The sequence below is a fragment of the Falco peregrinus genome, chromosome 1 (assembly GCF_023634155.1).
Source record: "Falco peregrinus isolate bFalPer1 chromosome 1, bFalPer1.pri, whole genome shotgun sequence".
NCBI lineage: Eukaryota > Metazoa > Chordata > Aves > Falconiformes > Falconidae > Falco > Falco peregrinus.
The window spans coordinates 130089824-130112505 of NC_073721.1; the positions used below are offsets into that span (position 1 = coordinate 130089824).

At 50.5% G+C, this 22682-nt stretch overlaps 2 protein-coding genes across 8 annotated transcripts in view; both read right to left on the reverse strand.

Moving 5' to 3' along the window:
* Window positions 1-27: 27 nt before the first annotated feature.
* Window positions 28-2313, reverse strand: PPIB (peptidylprolyl isomerase B). The gene is made up of 5 exons (XM_055819162.1): window positions 2030-2313; window positions 1744-1857; window positions 1514-1607; window positions 646-830; window positions 28-444 (listed from the first exon to the last, which is right to left on the reverse strand). The coding sequence occupies exons 1-5, from the start codon at window positions 2183-2185 to the stop codon at window positions 322-324; spliced, it is 672 nt and encodes a 223-aa protein (XP_055675137.1). The 5' UTR covers window positions 2186-2313; the 3' UTR covers window positions 28-321.
* Window positions 2314-3983: 1670 nt separating this feature from the next.
* CSNK1G1 (casein kinase 1 gamma 1) overlaps window positions 3984-22682 on the reverse strand; it is a 108240-nt gene continuing 89541 nt past the window's right edge. For 6 of the 7 annotated variants that reach the window (XM_055819132.1, XM_055819112.1, XM_055819117.1 and 3 more), the window contains 6 exons: window positions 21460-21608; window positions 19812-19916; window positions 15860-15967; window positions 12626-12732; window positions 10236-10259; window positions 3984-7243 (listed from right to left, as the gene is read on the reverse strand). In XM_055819132.1, the coding sequence (XP_055675107.1) occupies window positions 7189-7243; window positions 10236-10259; window positions 12626-12732; window positions 15860-15967; window positions 19812-19916; window positions 21460-21608 (548 nt within the window). In that variant the 3' untranslated portion in view covers window positions 3984-7188. The remainder of the gene's footprint in view (window positions 7244-10235; window positions 10260-12625; window positions 12733-15859; window positions 15968-19811; window positions 19917-21459; window positions 21609-22682) is intronic. The other variant, XM_055819152.1, reaches the window with a different exon arrangement.

Here is a 22682-nt window from a genome sequence, read left to right on the forward strand (position 1 = left end):
ACTCCAGGAGGAGAAGAGAGGCAACTCTTTAAAAAACACATTGGTCACATTTATTGGTGCATGTGCTTCTTACAAAAGTGATGGGAAGAGGAGCCAGCATCCCATCCTGCCTGCTGGGTGGCTGGAAGGCGGCAGGGTGAAGGGGGAGGCCAGGCAGCAGGGACATGGGGCACAGCGGCTCTGCTGCTGCTCACCTGCCCCAGGACGACAGGGAAATGCGTGGAGAAGGGAGCAAGGCAGCCCCAGGCCCGCAGCCCTTCGCAGCTGGGTCCCCTGCAGAGCGCAGGGCCCCATGCTGTGTCACGGAGCCGGGAGGGTGGATTACTCTTTGGCAATGGCAAATGGCTTCTCCACCTCGATGGTGCCACAGTCAGCAATGGCAACATCTTTCAGGGGCTTGTCACGGCTGTCTGTCTTAGTGTTCTCCACCTTCCTTACCACATCCTGGGAAAAGCAGAGGTGTGGGAGTGGGGAAATGCTGGGCACAGGCAGTGCCAGCTTAGCACATTCCCTGTTCCAGAAGACACCTCCCAGCCCATTCTCCGCAATGCTCTGCTCCCAGCCAGCTTGCCTAGACAGCAACTGCCTGGGCCTACTCTCCCCCTGGGAACTGATCACCCCTCTACCACCCCATCACACCCTTACCATGCCCTCCAGCACTTTGCCAAACACCACGTGCTTGCCATCCAGCCATGGTGTCTTCACTGTAGTGATGAAGAACTGGGAACCGTTGGTGTCCTTGCCAGCATTGGCCATGCTCACCCAGCCAGGGCCGTAGTGCTTCAGCTTGAAGTTCTCATCAGGAAAGCGGTCCCCATAGATACTTTTTCCTAATGGGAGACAAAAAAAAGGCTACATTGTTCTCATGGAAATATGTTGGGGGTGTGTGTGTGATGATGGCAGGTCTCTCCACAGGCCGGGTGGGGTGAATGAGCAAATCTAGAAAAGGGACTAACAACACTGCAGGGAACCATGAGCTACTTGGTACCAGAAGGAGCTAAAAGCACCTCATGAGCTCGGCAAGGGGAAGATTATGCCCCCAAGAGACTGGAGCAGGAGGCTGTGCAAGAGCAGACCTGCCCAAATGCTTATAAGCCCAAATGCTAACACCATCAACTCTACTAATGTTTGCTAAGTGCTGGTGGAAGCGTCCGAACTCTGCTGCTACTAGGCCAAATGCGTCCTGGCAGCCAGAATCCGAGGCAGAGGCACCAGCTGCTGCAGAGGAGTTTTCTTAGTGAGGAGCTGCAGGTCCTCCTGGGGCAGAGGGCACAGTAACGTGGGTAACACTCAGGTACTAGCTAGCCAAGCCTCACTGGGCCCATCCCTCCCCAGCACCAGGCTCTGCTTCGAGGCCAGGTCTCTGCGAGCTGTGGGCCCACTGCTCCCACCACGGCACCGTGCCCCAGCTGCACATTGGTCCCCAGAGCAGCCAGGCTGTGGGCTGGCAGCATGGCCACTGTCGTGCTTCAAGACAGCAGCTGGATCCCCGGGCTGCCGCAGGCCACGGTACCTCCAGTGCCGTCTCCGCGGGTGAAGTCTCCTCCCTGGATCATGAAGTCCTTGATCACACGGTGGAACTTGCTGCCCTTGAAGCCGAATCCTTTCTGGGGGCGGGGAGGGGGAACCCGAGTGAGGCCGAGGGCCGGGCCAGCGCTCCCTCCGCCGGCTCGGCCGCACGGCGCCAGGCAGGACCCGCCGGGGGCCGGCTGAGGCCCGCCCAGGCACCCGCTGGCCCCTCACCTCCCCGGTGGCCAAGGCCACAAAGTTCTCCACCGTCTTGGGCACCGTCTTGCCGAAGAGCCCGATGACGACGCGGCCCACGTCCTCCTCGCCGATCCGCAGGTCGAAGAACACCTTGGGGGGGGCGGGGGGCAGTTGGGGGGCAGCAGCGGGACCGGCCGGCCCCCCCCGGGCCAGCCCCCCGAGCCTAACCCCCCGACTCCAGCCAGGCCCGGCCTCCCAGCCTCAGGCCTCCCCCCACCTCGGCCGCCCCTCCCCCCAGGCCGCCGCCGGGCCCCACCCCGACCTTGGCGGTGACCTTGGGTCCCTTCTTGCGCTCGTCGGCCCTGGAGGCGGCGGGCAGCAGGAGCAGGAGGGCAGCGCCCAGCGCCGCCGCCGCCACCAGCACCTTCATCCTCCGCCGCTCGCAGCCCGGCCACAGCGCCCGCCGCGCCGCCTGCATCCGGCCGCGCCCCCCGCGCCCCCCCGCTCCCGCCGCGCAGTGGTACGCGCCGCGCCGCGCTCCCCGCCCGCCCGCTACAGCTGCCCGGGCGCGACCAACGGCTGCTGGGACGGGGGGGTGGGGGGTGTGTGGAAAGGCACCTTCCGGCCGGGCGGGGGCGGTGCCGGAGGGAGCCGCCGGACGCCTGCCACGTTGCCCTTTGCTCAGGAAGGGAGCGAGGCGCTTGATTGGTCAGCGCGGAAGAGGAGGCGGGGCGGAGGGAGGAGGCCGAAGGGCGGGGCTGCGGGTGTGGTGCCGGCCAATGGGCGCAGCCGGAGGCCTGGCCGGGGCGGGAGGGCACTGAGGGGGCGCGCGGCGGCGCGGGGCATTGTGTGCCGTTGGCATTGACCGGACAGAGAAAATGGCAGCTCCGCGTCCCCAGCGGCCTTCGCCGCTCCGCGCTCGTCAGCGGGGGGACGCGGCCTTGCCCTCCGTGCACCCCGGGCTGCAGCGACGGAGGCCTGCCCGGGGGTGCCCCTGCCGGGCCTGCCCCCTGCCCTGGGGCGAGGCTTGTGATGGAGTTGAAGAAAGGAACGAGAGGGGAGAGCGGCCTTCACCGCGGCCCGAATGTCTTGTAAATACCAGATGTGGCCAAGCTGAAAGCGCACAGGAGTGTTTGCACTAAGGCAGGTGCCCATGTCTAGCTTAGCACGGTTGTTCACAAACACTGGAGTTGAATACATGGGAATTGCCTTTTTTTTATTTTAACGTCTACTCAAGTAGCTCTTGTTCAGCATTAACCACCAAGCATACAAACCTCTAAAGGAACTGCCCGGTGGAGATGTGTTTCCAAGGGCCAGGGAAAGTTTGTCTTCTCAGAGCACAAGTGTCCCAAGACAAATTTTTAGGAACGGGAAATAAAAGCTCACACTAAAAATACTACCTTAAGGCTGGGAAACGGAAGGAGAAGCAGCATTCCAACAAAATCCCAGTGTGAAGCAGTTTCTAAGAGCAGGAGTCACGCTGCAGGTGTTTTGCTGTCTAGATACAGGGAAAAACACTTTGAAAAGACGCTATGTTTGGTTGATAGGTGGCATCTCCTTTAATGATTTCCTCTGTACAGAGACTAAATAAGCAGCAGCCATTTGCACACTGGTGGCTGATTCCATGGAGGGGGCACGGTGCTTCTTTCTGTGCAAGATCCTGGCTAAGTGACCAGAGGCGCAGAGGGAGGCAGCAGTGGCTGGGCTTGTGTTGTTGCCACCCTCCCCTGCAGGCACAGCTGCCAGCACAGTGTGTGCCGGGGCTGGGGGCGGGGGGGGGGGTGGGGGGTGGAACTCAGCTGGTGGCAACTTGGGCCAAGCCCCTCTGTGCCCTGGCCAGCACACAGGTGTACCCGGTGCCTTTCCACCTAGGGAAGGCACAGTTGATGCCTACGACAGCAGTTGTCAGTGCTGTTCCAGAGACACGGGGACCACATGACAGCACGTTTTGGGGCAGTTCAAATCTTTGCATTCCAAGTGGATCAATGGTTTAGCCATTCTCCTGCCCAGGATGCTGGAAGCGGGAACACGCAGGCACAAGGAGCAGAGAAATCTGTGTCATCACGCCTTGGCCAAGCTCTGTGGAGCCAAACTGCCAGTGGTTGTAAAGCACAAAGTATGGAGAAAGTCCCATAAGTTCCCACACTGCGCACTGTCCCCTCAAAGGCTCAGGGCTTATCACTGGAGAGGAGGGCTACCAAGAGTGCCCAACAGAAGCAAAGGAAAAGAAAACAGAAACAATGTTGTCAGGAAGAGGTAATAAATACATCTATTCATGGAGAACAATGCAGTGCAATGTTTTATTGAAAAAAAATAATCATCTCACTTGATACCTCAGAAGACTGCATCGCAACGTTGGTGGGCCACACCATGGGACAGCTACATCGCGGAGGCCAGTACAGCACTGGGTGCCCCCTGACGTGCAGGCCTGAGAGCCCTCCCCTGGCACCCCTGGGGTCTCCCAGCTGCTAACAACTTCTGGTGAGGAGAGGAGAGTTTGCCCAGGTAGGCTTAATGCCCTGCTTCCTACCACAGCATGGCTGGCTCAGTCTGCCTTGCGTCTCCTAGTCACCTCCAGGCTCCCTGGGGACAGCAGTTTCCTCAAGCACAGGACTTGCTGTTAACCTGCTTTATTTTCTTTTTTTTTTTTTTTTTTTTTAAAAATGCCACCCCACATCTTTGCCCTTTTGAAGAGTCCAACATACGATTATAGTGCAAGAGGGCTTGGTACAAGTGAGCATTACCAGCATGCCGTGGGGGGACAGTCCTCCCCTACAAACACATCATTGTAGGATTAAAAGAACATCATATCTCCAGAGAGAAGCGGTAGTGGGTCACCGTGAAATAGCTTTCAAACCAACCCACTTAAAAACAAGGTCAGGAAAGTTTCTAAACAATCAAATACATTCACTTTAAAAATAAAAATAAAAAAACCCAAACAAACACCCCCCCCATTTAAGAACAAAAACTGTTGAGATGGCCCCTTTCCCACCCTTGCCCTCCCTCACCCTGCAAACACTTACATATGCTGCAACTACAAGCTGCTCCTTGACTGGAGACAGCGAGGAATGACCAAACATGGCAGGAGATGCAGAAGGAATCGAGTTCTGGTGACAGGCACTTAGTGGGGCTTGGGAGGGCAGCAACAGAAGTGTCTCAGGGCATGACTTCATCTGCAGCAGGCAGGACTGCTCCCCAGGGAGCACCTGTGCCCCTTTCCCCCCCTCCCAAGATGCCAAACCATGGTTTCCTACAACAGAGAGGGCAATGCCTGTGCCAGAGACACCGGCCTTCTGGCAGCAGCGGAGTTCAGAAAAAGAAGGGCAGAACGTGGCCACAGTCCCTGTCCTCCGACAGGAGGGGATGCGTGGGCCAAGTGCCTCAGCATGTGCTGTGGGAAGTGAGCCACCCCCTTCCTGCCCCAGCCCACAGTATGGCTCGAGGAAAGCACCTGGCCGCACGAGAAGGGGGGTACACGCGTCTCCTAGTGGTGCTTGTCAGGATAAGGCATGGAGAGAATGCAGTGGATGGTGGTGGAGACACCCTATGGGGATCCCAGCAAGGAAGCGGGGCTTTTCTGCCCTGGCACTGCACCAGCGTCTGCCTGCTTTTGGGATGCACAAGAGCAAGCCCAGAAGCTCCCTGCCCAGGATGATTTCCTGCCCTCTAAGTCCGCTTCTATGCAGCCAGGGGAACCAAACACCCCAGGACTGCTGCTCCACAAACTCCAAGCTACGCAGATCATCATTAAAAAAAACATCAAAGATAATGAGATCTAGTCTCTCCCTTTCCTCCCTTCACGCTCTCTGGGATTTTTGGGGTGAGCCAGGCCCATGTTTATGACAAGCAAAGTCCCTCAAATGAACAGTCCCAGCCTGGTCAGGTGTCAGACGTGGAAAGACAAAGTACAAGGAACCTGTTCACAACCTCCCCAAAAGCTGCTCAAGCTGTCCCACAGCCCTGCCACGTCTACAGTAACACCTGGGCAGCCCCAGCCTCCTCACAGTTTGGAAATGCTGCAGCAAGATGCAAGATTTCTTCTTACGCATGTGCTAGGCACCCCAAGGCCTTTGCTAGCTATAGGTTTGGCTCAAAAGCGGTGCATGAGAACTGTGGCTTCTCCCGTGGGGCAGGATGGTGTCTCACATGCTCCAGGCACACACTCGCAGAGAGAATGTGAAGGCTATTCCAGTCAAACCTATCTGACCATCTGGAGATGAAATCAGTGTTAAGGCAGTGAAGTATCCTCTCCTCTGCTGGGGAACCTTTGCTCCTGCTAATGTTTTCTTGCAGAAGGTACCTGCTCACAACCACCCTACTGGAGGGACTTCAGAAGGCTGCCCAGTTGCCCACACCGAGAAACACCTACGCTTTGGGAAATGGCTGCCTACCAGTTAGCTTAATCCAGTTCTACCTCTTAATCCAGCACAAACTCCTCCAGCCCAGCAAAGCTGATGCTGCTCCCTCCTGCCAACGCCAGGTTATGGCCTTACATCTCCCGGTCCGTTGGGTCAGGCACGGTGTAGGAAACCATGGTAGGGACAGTCACTGGCAGCTAGAAAGGGTGATTGAAAATTCAAGTATGCTTTCCTCAGCGCATGGCCCCAGGCAGGTGTCAGGAACCCCAGACTGGCACAAGGGTCATGCGGATGTCATTGACATCCCCACTCGAGGGCATTCTGTGCACCCCACCATCTTCCCAGCTGAATGTCTGTCTGCACTGGCACCGTGTGGCCATGCAGAGATCCACAGATACAATGTGCATCTGTAAATGCTAAAAATAATAAAAAGTGCAACGACGTCAGCTTCTTTAAAACAATCCACATTGCTCTGTTACTGTCAGAGGAGGGAGGTGTCAAGGGAGCCGGAAAAAAACCCTAACTGGAACAGTAGATTGCAAATTTCTCACAGCTTGCGCATTACAGTGTAACTGTTCCCAAGGAGCCGAAAAGGGAACCTGTCTCTTACTGCCACAGCAGTCAGGCCCTTCTCCCATGCAACTCTCCTGCCCACACCACATCCTCCTGCCCTCTGGACAGCCAATCAAGCCTATGGTATTTCTTTGCTTAATTAAGGAGGGAGGAGGATGGAAGAGCAGAGTGTGCAGGAGAGGGAGGGGAGGAAAGTGAGCAGGAACTAAGCACAGTCCTCAGGTTTGCGTGAACAATGCCTTCACCGTAAACAATGGGAAGAAGGGTCAGCCAGCCAGCCCCCCTCCCAGGGCGACCAAGACCTGAGCCAGCCACAGTCCTGGTCCCAAAGGAGCTTCAGGCTTGGAGTGAACGAGGGAGACCATTCAGCACATCCACTCCAGAGTGGTTTGTTTTGGAACGTTTTCTTCTCTTTTTGGTTTAAAATGTCACTTTTTTTTTTCTCTCTTCCTCCTATGCCTCCTCATCCCCCCTAAAGAGAAGCCCCTTCCAGTGAGACAGGGCAGGAGCTGCAGGTGCGATGGTTCCTGCAAGGCCCAGGAGGCACCGGTCACTTATGACGCTGAGCTGTCTTCTTCCGTTTCCTCTTAAAGAAGCAGCAGCACCTGGGGCACAAAGGACAAGACAAGTTAGCCTGCACCCGGCACCCTGGGAAGGTCCCCCACCACCTGGGCTTCCCTCTGCTCAGTTGCATGCAACAGCATCTCTGCACGCCCGGCCGGAGGCCCAGACAGACCTGCTGTCCCTCAGGATGGTCAGCAAGGTCAGCAGATGCTGGTGGATAGTTGACCCCCCCAGCCCGGACTGGCAGACCAGCAAAAGCAAGTCAGCCGCACGCAGTGGGGTCCCACTGCCCAAAGGCAGCAGGAGACAGTGGGACGCAGCCCCGAGCACTGGGCTGTCTCACTCCCGTTGGGCAGGAACACAAGGAGCTATCTGGGAAAGCAGCAAAACAAGGATCCAGTTGCTCTGCTCCCTCTGTCCAAACCCCCAGAGGAAGCGGACTGGGACAGCAAGCCCTGGCTGCTCTTCCCAGCTACGAGACACATGGTTTTCACCACCATTCACTAAAAAGAAAAGTTCCAAAGAGATCTTGGCTCAGGAACCAGGTTTCTTTACTGAACCTTTCATGATAATCAGAGCTTCCACCTTGGATAAATCATTCAGTGCCAATATGCGGAACCCCTGCTTCTTCCCCCATCCGATGCAAGGGAGGTGCACAGCGCCCAGGGATTAGGGGAAGCAAGAAGGATGGAGAGTGGAGGCTGAGGTGGGGAGAAAAAACACCCATCGCAACTGAACTGTGAAGAGTGGTGGTTTCACTTGTGGGATACACTGAAAGCCAGGTTTTCTAGTCCCGCTGGCTTCCTACAGAATTAGCTGGCATTGAAGGCGTATCTACCTTTCTATCCTCAACCCGCTGTCAGGAATCCTCTGCACAGAAGAAAGGTGTTTGTTCTGTGCAAGTTCTGCTCCTGAGCTACCTGTCTTTCTGCCATTACAGCCATCTCCAGAGAAGCCTGGGTGATGCTGAAAGACTGCTTTTTCAGGCTGGTGGAAAGGATGCCTTGCTAAGCAGCAAGAGCAGATGTGAATATGCAAAGACCATTTTTTCCTACAAGCATCTTTTACCGACAGCCAGACTAAAAACATGCAAAAACACTGTAACAAATTCTCCAAATTATTTTCCATTGGGTCCTTCATTGCTCTGAAACGTTGGCATTACGCTTCTGTCCTCTAGAGCTGCAGGAACTGATTCATTCTTACTTGCACCCCAGAAGGTGCTTGCCCCTGGATGCACAAGCCTTACTATGGGATGCAAAAGTGGCCACCATCCCTCCATGAGCCAAGTCTGCCAGCACAGATCTTCTGCTGGGGAGACCAAAACCCCCTACAACATGGAGAGCTCAAACAGCCACAGCAAGAGGAGGGCCACCTCCCCCTACACATTCCTCTGGCCTGCACGGACGAAGGGCCAGGGGAAATTTAGCATTCAGAGTTTGTTCCTAAACAGGCTCCATCTGGAGGCAAGATGAGGAAAAACGCAAAGCACTTGTCCCTGCAGGAACACGGGCTTAGAGCGACCTGTGACAACTCCATCGCTACCCACCTCGCCTGACATGTGCAGCGTGCAGTCTGGAGCACCACCCAACCCAGGCTCCTGCGCGGACTGGTCTTGCACTTTATTGTCCCGGGCCATCTACCACCCTCTCCTGCTTCAATCTGTCAGTCTTTTTCTCCCACAGCAGCCACCTTCCTTCATGACTTTGGCAATGGTGAGTAAAGGGGAGGATGTTACGGGGAGAGAGGATGGAAAACGCATGACTTATGATTTTGCATGCAGCGGGTAAGGGAAGAAGAGGGCTGAGCAGCACTCATTTCCTTGGGCACCAAACGAAGGGAGCTGACTGACTTCTGGCTGTTTTTCCTTGTGACTGTCTTTTAGGCTGTTACTCAGAGGTCCAGGGAAGGGTTCAGGAAAGGAAGTCCTGGCAGTTCAGACAGGCAGAGGCAAAACACCAAAATAAAAGAATAAGGCAGGCTGACAATTACAGAACGTGATGTCTCTGCATGCAGACAATGCCCAAGAGAACAGCCCCAGACTATGACATACAGAGAAGCCAGAGATGCCAGAGGTATTGGAGGCAATGCCTATGGAGAGCAGGGCAGAGGCGGTCAGCCTCCCATCCAACAGGGAAATTCTTCACCGCACACGGGCTCTGTCACCTTGCTCTGTAGCCATTCCCACCCATCAGCTCTCCCTGGGACCTACAAGCTCCTCACCCGAGTCTCCATTTGGTCCTCCCCTTACTGGGTCCGTGGCTTCCCCAAGGGGTATGGAGGGAGAGGAACACTTCCAGGGGATACCTTGAGACGGACACTACAGCTGCAGCTTCAAAACCCTGATAAAACCATATATATGCCTGAGCTGGACTTGGACTAATGCTAATCCCAACCTCTCTGCACCTTCTTTCCTGGAGAAGCCCATTCATCTGCACCCTCAGCTGGCAGCTGCAGGGTTTTTGGAAAGGAGCCGTCTGCCACCCGCCCTCCGCAAGTGGGGGCTCTAGCTGGGGCTGCGTCACTAACAAGGACTCCGTGGCCACATCTTTCCATCCTCTCGAACAATACAGGCCCTGGCCTGTGCCTCGTCAGAGGAAACTCTTTGAAGAAGCACTGGCCCCCTCCCCTCGATACCCAGCACAGGCTTTTCCCTTTGTAATCGTCTGTGTGAGGAACTCCTGCAAGATGCTCGGCAAGCCTGGTCCCGACTCTGCCCAACTCCATTAGACATCATCTGCTCATGGACATAACATTTTGGGGGAGATGTTAAGGCAAACAGAAAAGGATTAAAATCTGTCTTTTGCATCCATCAGTTCCAAGATCAGCCGAATTGCTTGGCCTAATGTGGCCACTCAGACATTGCCCACACCCTCCCCGTTACTGCATGTGGTCCTCAGCATTGTCCTAGAATCAAAACAGCTCTGGGTTGGCTTTGACTTTATGCCTTTTTAGGGTTTGGTTGGTTTGGTTTTGCCAACCCCAGTCTAGTCTGGTCCGCTCCCCCTTGCATGTGGACTGGAGAGAGGGACTCACCACAAGTTGAGCATTTTCAGGCAGCTACAGAGAGTGTAGAGAAAAAACACAGAGAGGAAGAAAGAGCAATTAGTTCACAGAGGTGGGATGAAAGCATGTCACTGCAGCCATGCAAACATGCAGTGCAGACTGGCAGACACACACCATGCCTGCCCACCACCCACCCCAGCCCTCATACCACCTCTGCCCTTGCCATGGTGCTGCTGAGAACTGTCACGTTTTCCAGGGTCTTGAGGCCTCCAACAAACACTGTCTGTTTTCTACAAAGGCACCAGCCACACAAAGTTCTTTATTTGGGGCTGGGATCAGAAAGGGACTCTGGGTCATCAGGAGAGGAATCTGCTCTTGTTCCCTGTAGCTCCAGCAGCAGAAGGGCCAGATCATGGATCTACACCTGGGACCTGCCCTTCAGTGAAACCCATGGCTGGGATTGGGAGCTTATTTCCAGCAGAAGCATTTGCACAGCTCCTCTGCCTGCCAGGAGTGCCAGGGAAAGACCTTTCCACTACTGCACCTTGTCTCAAAACACAGAGCTCCAGCTCCAGTTTCTTCTAGCTCTTTTTGGCCCACTTTACTGCAAAAGCAGAATCTGAAAGTCCTTTGCCCTCCTCATATAACTGAGGGGATTTATGATCACAGATGCCAGGAAAGAATGAAGCCAGCCCTCCCTGTGGCAAGAGGAATGAAGCAGACTACACTTGTGAATTACAAGAGACTCCACACCTGCCAGTGCAAAGCAGCTTACGCTCTACTTCCCAGCACCTCAAAAACCAATTTGGGACCATACAAACAAGGGCTGGAGAGAGACACAACAGTTCCACGTGCTGCAAGACACAGCTTGGGCAGCACAGCTCTTGCATGCTCCTTTTAACCTGTTGTGACATCTCCCCTGTGCACAGGTGTGGGGCCTGTACCCTGGCCGCACTGAACAAAGTGCTGCGGATAGACAAGCTGAAGGCGGTCCTATCTTAAAAGCTGGCTCTTCCTTGCATTGGGTTGCTGTATCAAGAACTGTTAAGAGTGGCAATCTGCCCCACCCTAGGAGCAACCCCAAGATGCATGCCTGGGGGGGACCCACTTCAGTCTGACCAAGACAGAGCCTGTGATGCCAAACTGGTGGCTGCTGCAGGCCACGCTACCCATAGCTAAGAGGAATGTCACCCAATCCGCAGGTTGCACCTCAAGATTTCCCCCATTCTGCTGTACTTTACGAGGAGCCCGTACCAAACCCAAGGCTCGCTCCTTTGGCTGGGTGGAGAAAGTGTATCTGTTGCTTGGGCATGAGGCTGGCAGGACCATGCCCAGGCCAGCTACCAGTGAGCAAGATTACACACAAGTGCTTCCCGAGGGACAGAGGAACGGACAGGAGAAGACCTTCAGGACAACCAGCACTGGCTTCAGACTGACGCATACCTAGGGACCTTTTCCATCAGCACTCCCTTTCTCACGCCTGCTGGTTTCCCTCTTTACCCTCCCAGAAGCCATTCCTAAGAGAAGTTCCCACAAAAGCTGAGACAAACAACGTGGGACAAGCAACACCAGTGTCATCCAGTCAAATTATAACCAAGCAGCTGTCACAGCAATGTCACAGCACTGACCAGTTCAAAGGTGGCCCCAGGACTATTTACCCCTTGCATGGGAAGTGTCAGGATTACACTGTGACCTGCTAGGGTTCTGGTCTCGTTCAGAGGCAGTGAGAAGGTCCCATGTCAAGGATCATGCAAAAAGTGACATGATGGTGCCAGATGCAGCATATGTGCAAAGGAGGCCAAAATAGCCAAAGCAGCAACTTTGTACATCAGTTCTCACTCTTGACCACAAGCTACAGAGGAGACACCAGCTCAGAGGGAGCACACTCTTCCCCACAAGCAGGAGGGCTGCTTCTGGTTTCTCTCACTCGGCTTCCATTGGGCTGGACCAAGAAAGAACTACCCATCCCTGCGAGAGTAACTTTAGGACCGTTCTGGATATCTGGCATCCACTTCTTGCAGCCAGAAATAAAGCATTAACTTTTAGACCAAGAATCTCTTCACTGAGCTGTGCTCAAGCTACTCCTACACTCTCAGCATGAGAGTACACTGCGTTCTCCTTTTGGAGCAGGGGACATTCACCGGGATTCCTGAAATCAATTCACAGTATTTGGTATTTGTGCTACTGTCTATCTTGCAATACATGCTCTGAGTAAGAGCTACGCTCTCCAGCCATGACAAGTGTAAAGAAGAAGCAGCAGCAGCACTGAAGGCACCATGCATAAAAGCAGCAATATGCAAGGAAAAGGGCATGGGACACAAGCATTGAGTACTTCACCACAGGTAAACATCCCCACTCATTTCCCAGGAGGAGGATTAATGACCACATCAGTGGAAAGCCTGTTTGTAAAGCAAACGTACTTAGCTTCCTCCACCACCTCCACCTCTGCCTGCGCTGTTATTGGCGCGTTGGAGTGTGCCCCCGTTGGATCATCCACATTGAGCTCCCCATTGGTCGAGCTAACCACCTGAAAGGCAAAGGAACAGAATATCCTGTTAACGAGGCCCCCCTGGACGTGATGTGTCTCCATCCTCCTGGACCATGGGATGCTGTGGGAATGGGAAATCTGCAGAATAACTACCATTTGCTCCTGTCTTTTTGCACCCTCTTAGCAGGCTGTCAGATTCTTTGGATGCCTTTGAATCACTTGCCTGGTTTGGGGAGACCAGCCTAGTTCATCCCAAGCAGAAAAGCAGGCAGGGGACTGTGTCTGTGTTCACTAATTCATGCTCCTGTGTCCAGCACAGGTCTTCTTGTCTTTGGAAGGCTACGCCACTTTGGGAGGCACAACCACTAGTGTGAAGGCTAACTGGCAGCCCTATATACAAACTGTACTATGTTGATTGTTTTCTCCTGACAGTTTCACAGGTGAGCGACTCAGTCCTCTTGCCTGCCAATACCATGGGAAGAAGTGACTCCAGAGCTTCCAGAGTCTCACTCCTTACACAGCCAGTTTCTGGAATTATGTCTTCACCCAAAAGCAGTTGATACGGTCTCCTATCTTTTTGTTTCACAGCAGACGTTACACCTTACTTCAGCATTTCCATTATAGGGATGACCATGCAGACCCCCAGATGCCAGCAGCTCTACATTTACCAGCAGAGCACATAATTTTCCGGATAATTCATCATTGCTCTGTTGCCACAACAGCCACCGAAGAAGCTGCTATGGGACTGAAGTTTGGCCAGCCCCTCTGCACTCCATCTGGTAGTCAGAACAGGCTCCTTTGCACTGCTATGAACACCTGGAGCTGCTTCTGGGTCCCGAGCTATAACGATGCATGGTTCCCCTCCTGCTCCACCTCTTTGCCCTTCTGCAAGGTAAAAGGAGGTACCTCCCTTTTGGGGTGTGGGGGGTGTGGGTGTGCGTCAGGGTGCTACCCAGTATTCCTGGTGGCTCTGGATGACTTAACCACCAGAGATTAAGAGAAGGAAGCCACTCCACTGAAGCAGATGCCTCTTCACTATTAAATGTACCTCTCCATGTTCGTTTCAAATACTTAAATTCTACCAGCAACTGCTGTTTCTGCAGATCAAGTCCCACGGGCAGTGTCTTCCGAGACATGTCAGGACTCAGCTCATGTGGTTTTCACTCCTCAAGTGACCTTGGGTTCTCTTCTCACCCCCCTTCCCAGATTCATCACACTGTGGGCTCACCTGGGTTCTCCAGACCTCTACACTTCCCACACAACTTTGCAAAATGCTAGCACTTAATTGTGCTATTCCCAGTGGTCTTCCCACACTTCCTTTAGCTGCTTGTTAAATTTCATTTTACAAAAGGCTTTGATTTTCCTCCTCTCTTTTTATGTGCCACCACTTCATTTTGATGTGGCAAATTCAACTGTTGCCTTAAAGGAAATGGACACTTGAAGCTACTGACCTCCCAAGGGTTCATCATGAGCTGGGTGATCTGTTGAGAAACAATTTAAACATCTGCAACCCAGCAGCCACGCACAGCAGAAGATTTTCTGTTCTTGGCTGCAGATAAGCAGAATTCTAATGCTTACAGTGGCACATATAGGCTTGCAAACTGCTCAGGTAGGCAACCCTCTCAGTCAAATTCAGACTAGGACTGCATTATTGCTGTAGCTACCCTGGCAGAGCACTACTTGTGGGGAGACTCAGCTCACGCTGGGTTTTCACAAGGAAACTATTCCCCTCTGCACTTACCGAGTGCTGAATTCATAAAATCACAGAATGGTTTGAGATGGAAAGGACCTTCACAGATCATCTAGTCCAACCCCCTTGCCATGGGCAGGGACACCTTCCACTAGATCAGGTTGCTCAGAGCCCCATCCAACTTGACCTTGAACAGTTTTCCAGTTTACTGTCTGCTCATGGCTGACATCAGAGCTATACATACATTAGTTTCTCCTTATCTTTCAGTTTCTCTGCTACTCAATAAAATATCTTTACATGAAAAAAGGAATGGCTAATCAAGCCAAAAAAATCATTGAATCCAACCAAATATCAGGAATAAGTAAAAATTTCAACTTAACCTGCATTTCACTTTGGGACATCCTGCACTACCCATCTCCTCAGCTCAGCTCTGTCCCACTTCAGGCACTAATTCCCATTTCACCAGAGCCAATTTTCAAAGTGTTGTGTCTGACACTAGTGCCAGCTCTCACAGGCAAACCTCTGCCAAAGTGCTCACCTTGCCAGCAATATTAAACAGTTCTTGTTTGCTTGCTTGAGTGACTCTTGCATCTTCTCTCCAGCACATGCAGCCATCTTGCTCTGGCAGTAGTGCAAGAAACTCCCTTAGTGAGCCTGACTGACAACCAAAGGCAGGTACGGTTTCATAAACAGAAGCCATCTTTTCAGGAATTTAAAAACTTAGCTGTAGTGCCACCTTTAATGCTGCCTGGCACTGTCACACATCCTTTGTTCACCCACCTTCCACAGGACAATCATTCAGAGATCCAACTTGCAGCCACCATGCCCTTACACTGCTGTTGGTCTGCCACTGGATCCAAAACTAAAATACAAATTCACTGGGGGGCAAGAGAACAGGGTCACCAGGCCCTGCAACCACAGCGACAGTTCAGCCTGTCTGCCCTCCACCTGCAGGGAGAAGCGGCTGTAGAGCCAGCCAGCTTGCACCAGCCACCCCCTGGGCATTTCTCCAGGCTGGCACCCCTAGATTTCCATTAAACAGGAGGAATTAAACCAGAACCTCACCTATCAAGCCTGAAGAACTGGAACAGATCAACTGTTCTCCTAACATTAATGAGGTTTATATGCAACAAACCCTATTTCAGCTGTTTCTTACTAGGAGCACCCCCAGGATGCGGATAGAGGGGTGCTTTATAGACCAGACCTGCTAATATACACTCCTTTCTGTGTTCAATTCGACAAACCTGAGTTCAAAATAACTCTCAGAGGAAAAGCTTCATTGAAACAGTAACAGCAATGATGCTGGCCATCATGGTTTTGGTCCCACAAAACTATAGCTTGGGTTTTTTTGGACAGGACCAAAACAGTTTGTGAAATTGCTCTCCTGACCATGATGTTACTGCAATTTAAGGAGAATTCAGGGAATTTAACACAAATTCTTGCATCAAGGCTGTACACATTAGGAGGAAGAGGTACCTGTACTGATCCTCCATGCCGATCTGCAGCCAAATGAGATGTCAGGTATGAGGTATTCGTCTGCCGGCTTGGCTGGATCTCCCACTCCCCTCGGCGATCTGATGATGCCTGCTCACAAGTTCAGAAGCACAGGAGAAGCAGAAGAGAAGGAAAAAGGTAAATGAGGGGAAGAAATAAAAGGGTGTTTGTTAGTGAGTTAGATTCTTTGCAAAAAGCAAGGCATTTAAACTTTTAGGTGGGCTAACATTTCTTTTTACCAAGTGCACCTCATACTTTACTTCAGTGGTCTCTGCAGTAATTCATTGCAGGAGTAGATTTCTTCTCTAGCTGCTAAATGAAGAGAAAGCTCAGGAAGTTAATTCTTTAACGGCTTCATTTCCATGAGTTTCATCATAGAATAAAAACACACTGACAGTATGTTTAACTACATCTGTCATGTCACACACACCAGAGCACTTGGCATGGGACCAAGATTGAATACACAAGCTCGACCTCCCTAAAAACATATTTTAAAACTCTAATTTTCAACATAAAAAAAAGCTACATTTTATTTCACCAAAAGCCAGTTCCACACACTGATTCACTTGTACAGTGCAGAAGGAAACATCCACCACACCTGTTTGACTGGAGAGAGGGTTGGTGGCATTTTGGTTTTCTGCAGAAAAGTAGATAAGAAACTTTTGCAAACAGTTTCTTATTTATCCCCAACAGATGCAAACTTTAGGCAATTAAATTATTAGAATTTGACTTGTTTTATTAAAAGAACCATTTTGCACTTGCACGTGAAGCTCCTTACAGGTCACCCAGCTTTGATGACAACACATCCAGCATTCACCTAAGACCCCAGAGGATCTCAGTTCACCTAAACCCAAGCAACCAGCTGGAGGAACACCTCCCAAGACTGGGAAGTGTAGGACAAGCAGGCAGATCTGTGCTGGCTTCAGGACAACAGCAGAGGACATAGTCAAGCCTGAAGTGACTAATGGGACACGTTTAAAAGGTGTCTCCCTGGACACTGTATAAACATTTAAGCAAATGTTTCAAAGCTGAAGCACAAATTTGAAAGAAGAGAGGGCGGAGCAGCAGAGTCCCCCCAGTACACACACCCACCTTGCAGGAGGGATGCTGAACAGGGACACCGTGGTCCTGGCCAAGAAACAAGAGGCTCAAGCAAATAAGCACCAGGTTATCAGCAGTGAAGCCAAAGCAGCTAACCAAGGAGAGGTGCACAGGCCCTGCCCTTCCCCAGCACCTCTTCGTGTTACTCCCTGCAGCTATGGATCATAAGCCTGAGCTCTGGTCAGGGGAAGAGAAGCCACAGGGCTTAGTGCCACTGTGAAAAAGAAAAAAAGAAAGAGTGCAAGCAGAGAAAGACTCCAGAAACCTCTGAATAAACTTCAACACTAACTAGTAAATTGTCACTCAACTAGAGCAGGAGAACATGCAAAAAGTGGGAGAATAAAAAAGAAGTCTCCTGGCATTTCATAAAACAGTCACTACCGTTCCCTCTGCACACGGCCTCTGACTCCTTCCTGGAGTGACCCATGGTGTCACTCCTCCTTCCAAGCAGTCACCATATCCAGCTGACAGGTACTATTCCCTTAGAGGTGGTTCTGTCCAGGCTTATCCTATTAAATCTTCTTATTGCATGTTCTTCCTGTGAGCCTGAGAGGCTGCCTACACTTTTTATACTTGGTGGCATTCAAAGCAGAAGGCTTTCCCTTGGAATTTTTTTTGTAATGGCTGCAGGTCACAAGGTTGTGAACAACTGGAGAATTTAAATGCACATTTTAAAAGCTAGTAGAAGACAGACCTTGAGTGCTGCTTCTTCCAAAGCACTGTGCCATCAGTTCACTTGGCTAGCCCAGGTGATGAAGTAGTATCATGCTACGTCAGTGTTAGGAGAAGCAAGCTTCTGCCTAGGAGGCTGGAAGCAGTTTCTAGAAAAGGCTCTTGTAGCCACAAGAGCCAGATTTTTCTCTTTATTTCTACAGCCAAGTATGTGATAAACTGGTTTTGAAGTAGGCTTGAGCTGAGCTGCCCAAAACACAACTCAGGCAGTGGCACTGAGGAAGTGATGCCTGTGAAATCTGGGAGCATCATGTTCCCAATTAACACTCATCACCTTCCCACCAGCTACCAAATTAAAGACTGGCACCTAAAGGCAAAGGAAAGGGCTCACTCATCTTCGAAAGTTAACTATCTTCCTTTCCTAGAGGAAAAGGCTACAAACAAGAGACCGTTCTCTCATCAGCATCATTACTAGGAACTAAATATTATAAAAAAGAATCTGCAGTTGTTATACCTGCGAACAAAAATAAGGCAATTAAATCTGGAGATCAAGGCAGTCACTTGACCCAAACCCACGCCTTTAATTCACTGCTCTAGCTAGACATTCATTTTTTCTACTTTTTCTTTTAGAGAAAGCATTTGCTTAATACTTAAAAGGAACATCTCTTGGAAGAGGGTTGTTCATGTTTCAGCGAGAAGAAACTGATTTTCCCAGTGTATTGGGATATTAAATAATTCAGCATCTTAAGTAAATTGTTTAGGTGAAAAAAAATGATAAAAGCAGCTATGTAATACAGCATCAAGGCTATTTGTGAGGCTCAGAACATGGATTGAAGGCTGCCTGCATAATTATTTTGGGACTAGGACAGATTCCTTTGGGATATGTACTATAATTTGTGACCATGCTTGAAAATGAAGCCAGGTGTCATTGTCCGTTAAAGGAAACAAGATGCCTCATATGTACACAGTGTGAAGGTCTGCTGTCAAAGCAGACAACTAGAGACTGCCATCCAAATAAGGGGGGGTTAATGCATTAATCAGGCAATATATGAAAGCAGATTATTTTACTAGTGCTCACAAAACAGTCCACACTAATCAGCATGCATAAATACAGTACTGCACACATGCTTCAAACAATCCAGCTTCCTACAAGCGACACTTCTACCGAGGGGTATTATCCTGGTTGTAGCTGATGGTTTGAGATGTATTCTAGTCTACGTTAGCTGCTCTACCATTCAGAGCCCAGCTGCATGGAACAGGGAAAGTGGAGCCCAGCCGGGTTATTACATCTCACACACAATTCTGCACCCACAGCTTGTGTGAGCTGAGTGGGAACAGAGATGGCAGACAAGGAGCTAGAATGGCACACAGCGGCTAGAGGAGCTGAGCGAGCCCAGAACCACTCACTGGGAAGTAAGAGCACCAACAGCTCTAGCTAGGAGCCAGCAGTTTGAGATCTACTGAATTTCTGATCAGTTCTGTTAACACAGAAAATCCAAACTCTCAACACCAACAAAATATTACAACTAGAAAAGGAAAAATGGGGAAATTCAAATTCAAAAACTAGCATTGAATTCAGGTCATGATGCCCAGCCTCCCCAAAGGATTCAACCCCCGAAGTCCTTTATGGTCTGCAACACTCGCATCAAGAACTGGACACCCTGAGAAGGATATATTGCACCTACATGGGACACGTACATCCTTATCATGGCCGCACAGTCTGTAGGAAGAGGGCCCCTGGGGGCACGCTGCCATCACCACAACTGTGGGTCTACTCCATGGTCTGTGTGTAATGAGTAAAAGCACCCAAAAAAACATTATTGGCCAGGTAGGTCAGGCAGTCTGACCAGGCTGGATAGTTGACTTAAACAGCTTACCCACAAACTACAGAAAAAAAATGCATTCCAAATTGTACCCCATTTGGCTCACGATCTCGAGGAATTCCACTGGCCAATACAGTATTTCAGCAACCTGTTGCTTTGACAGAATTCTGCTCACATCACAATCTCTAAATGAAGCAGGAATTGTGCTTGCCATGACCAAAGCCAGAATCAGTGCCAGTCCCCTCTAATGGCATATGGCTTCTGCTTCTCTGATCCAAGAGGAATTCAGAGATGTGCCAAACAACGTGGCACTGCTGAAGCGGTTGTGAGCAACACACCTGATTGCGAAGGGCCTGCTGTGATGGTCGATCTCTATGGACGTGGCTGTCTCTTGTTACTGCAGATGTCCCAGAATCTACATGAACAGATCCCACTGGAGTAGGCTGGAAAACAAGGCGTTTGTTAGGATGAAGCCGATGCTGAAGATGCTGCTCGCTCTCAACAAATACAAGCACAAACTTAACTTGTCAGGCTGGCTCCTATCAGGGGGAAGCAGGAAAACATCAAAACGTTGCCCAAAGGTACTGACAATCACTAAGGAAAGTTACAGCCAAGGCTATAAAATCCCTGTGATTTTGATGCTGGACACCAGCACCAAACATCTTGTATAAAAATGAATTAAAAAGGTATAGTTAGGTATCTGTATCTGTGTCAGAACACACCTGATGTGTCTCACATGGGATTATTACCACTGAAAATACACAGACTTGTTTTCCTCATCTCATTGTCTTGCCACTTTTAAAAATCACACTTGCATAGAAACAAGATGTGTTAAAATTAAAGCTTCATCTGCTCTATTCTCACCAAAGTCATAATCCCTGCTCACAACATGAAAATCACCATAGCAACCACTGCAGTTGTCAGCAGAAGCATGCTTATCTTACAAGGTGCTTTTTATCAATTGCAATTAATTACAATTTTGTAATTAAACAAAAATGTGGAGAAAAATCATGATTCGCAAAGGGAATGATTTCTTATGAACTGTTTTGGGCACAGTAAACATTGGTAATAGCAAATGTATTTGGGACAGTAAATCACCGGCAACGGCACCAAGTTCAGCACTGAAAGCATTTGATCTAGCACTGGTGACAATGAATTGCCAGATTGGATGCCTTTGCCATTGCCAGTGTGGGGTGACTGGCCATAAGCAAGAAGGCTATCAGCAAAATGACACAAAACACAAGTGACAAGCACCCAGTGGAAGAGCTTTAGACTCTTCTATCAGACTTCTCCATGACACATCTTTTGGCCAAGGTCTTCTTGAGTATAAATGGCTTTTGATAATAGAAATGATGCAATGAGATCACTAATCTGGTCCATCTGGTGTCACTGAAGTGCTGAACAAAGCTTGGTTACTCCTACATTTCCTTGCCATGGGCTGTAAAAAGCTGGTTCAGCCTCCGGAGTAGGGTAAGCCCCGAGATCTTTTGAGCTCAGAACTGGTTTGTTGTTACTATTCACTGGGCATCCTTCAGAGCCCCCTGGCTAGATCTCTCTTATGTCTCGATGAGAACCTAACCATTATAGAGGTCTTCCACCATTCAGTGCTGAGGTAGTATGCTCTCCTGCTTTAAGATGGATGTCTTTAGATGTCTCAAATCCTGCGCTAAGCTAGAAGAAATTAAGTCTAGTCATGTTCATTGCCAGAAGTGGAAAAATCACGTTTGAATGCCCCACCAGGGCAAGTCCAAAGAGGTGGGAAGGGGCCTTCTTCCCCTTAGGGAAACTTCAAGGCACTGCAAAAACACTTGGAACACAACATCAGGACATACCACTATGTTAAGACCGTGTCAGCTAGAGAACAGAAGTGAAAAGATTTCATCCTAAGCTCACTGTCATTAATTGGGTTTATCAAGAACAAAGAGCCAGGTGGCAGGGAAGCAACACCTGCAAAGCAAGGCGCTGCATTTTGCAGCAACAACTTACAATTGGCCTGCCGACCCAGTCATAGGCGTAGTCAAAGGTGTAGCCTTTCTTTTCAAACAGCTCTGTGAAGATGGTTCTTAAATAATCGTAGTCTGGTCTCTCAAAGAAGTCTAATCGCCGAACATAACGGAGGTACGTGGCCATCTCCTCTGTTGGAAAAGAGGAAAAAAGCCACAGCGTCAGTTCTGCTCGCACATGAACGCCATCACTTACAAGCCTCTAAGAGCTGACACTCACACTGGAAGTATGCTTTTCAATTAACTCCGATGACACTTTCCCATGGCACTAGGCTCAAAGCTGGTGCTTAAAGTTGGGCTGGGGGCCAGATCACCAGGTGATGCACATGGTCCAGGCTCCACTAAGTTCAGCTGAGCCATACAGGTTGACAGAAGCTGAGGATATCCAACAAGTCTTCACCCTCAGTGACCTACTCAACAGTCTTTTATTGCTAGATGAATCTCGCTCAGCTTTCCAGAGCCCTCCTGCCCTGCTCAAAGTCTATTAATAGTCTGCTTTTATTCTGAATCTTCTGAATGAGTTGTTATAAACCAAGGTCTGTGTTTTAGCATTGAGAGTCACGCTGTGAAAGAATTGTCTGGGCTGCCAGTGCTACCTCTGGCTTTTCCTGTGGAAGCAGTGGTTTTTAGTAATAGTCCACAATGCAAATCAAACACTTCTCAAGCAAAGATGGAAGTGCCACCTCTGCTCCACAGAAAGCTGCTGTTCCATCTCAAATCTGAGTTCTGCAGCTAGTTTTATTCTACATATTTGTATAAAACCAAACACTAAAACACGCTCTGCAATAAATGCTAACTCACTGAACCAGCCAACAGGATGCTCATGTATATGTCTTCTCAGACAGACATTTAAAGTAGCCACAGCACTTTCATCTGGGGAAGAAGAGCAGGAGTGGGCACCCCGTGGGACCCTTGAGCTCCAGCACTGGCCAGGGTCTGGCTGCCCAGAGCATTGGCTGCCCAATGTCATTACGTCAGTCATAGCCTTGAATATTCAAAACAAGACTTTGAAGGGGAAGCTCCAGTGTTCATTTACCTGGCGCACACAGAACAGTGTTTGGCGTTATGCTAATTAATTCTTTCCTGCATCTGGGTTGTACTTTGCATGCACAAAGAACTGAGCTCTGGTAACTGATGTTCTTCCCAGCTCTCCCTTGGCTTACGCCTAAGCCAAGGCAGGATGTTTGAGCAGAGCTCAGTATGAGG

Coding starts and splice junctions, on each gene's coding strand:
- PPIB (XM_055819162.1), bottom strand. CDS start 2,185: ATGCAGGCGGCGCGGCGGGCGCTGTGGCCGGGCTGCGAGCGGCGGAGG. Junction 831..1,513: donor CCGCGGAGACGGCACTGGAG/GTACCGTGGCCT, acceptor GTCTCCCATTAG/GAAAAAGTATCTATGGGGAC. Junction 445..645: donor GCAAAGTGCTGGAGGGCATG/GTAAGGGTGTGA, acceptor TGCTTTTCCCAG/GATGTGGTAAGGAAGGTGGA.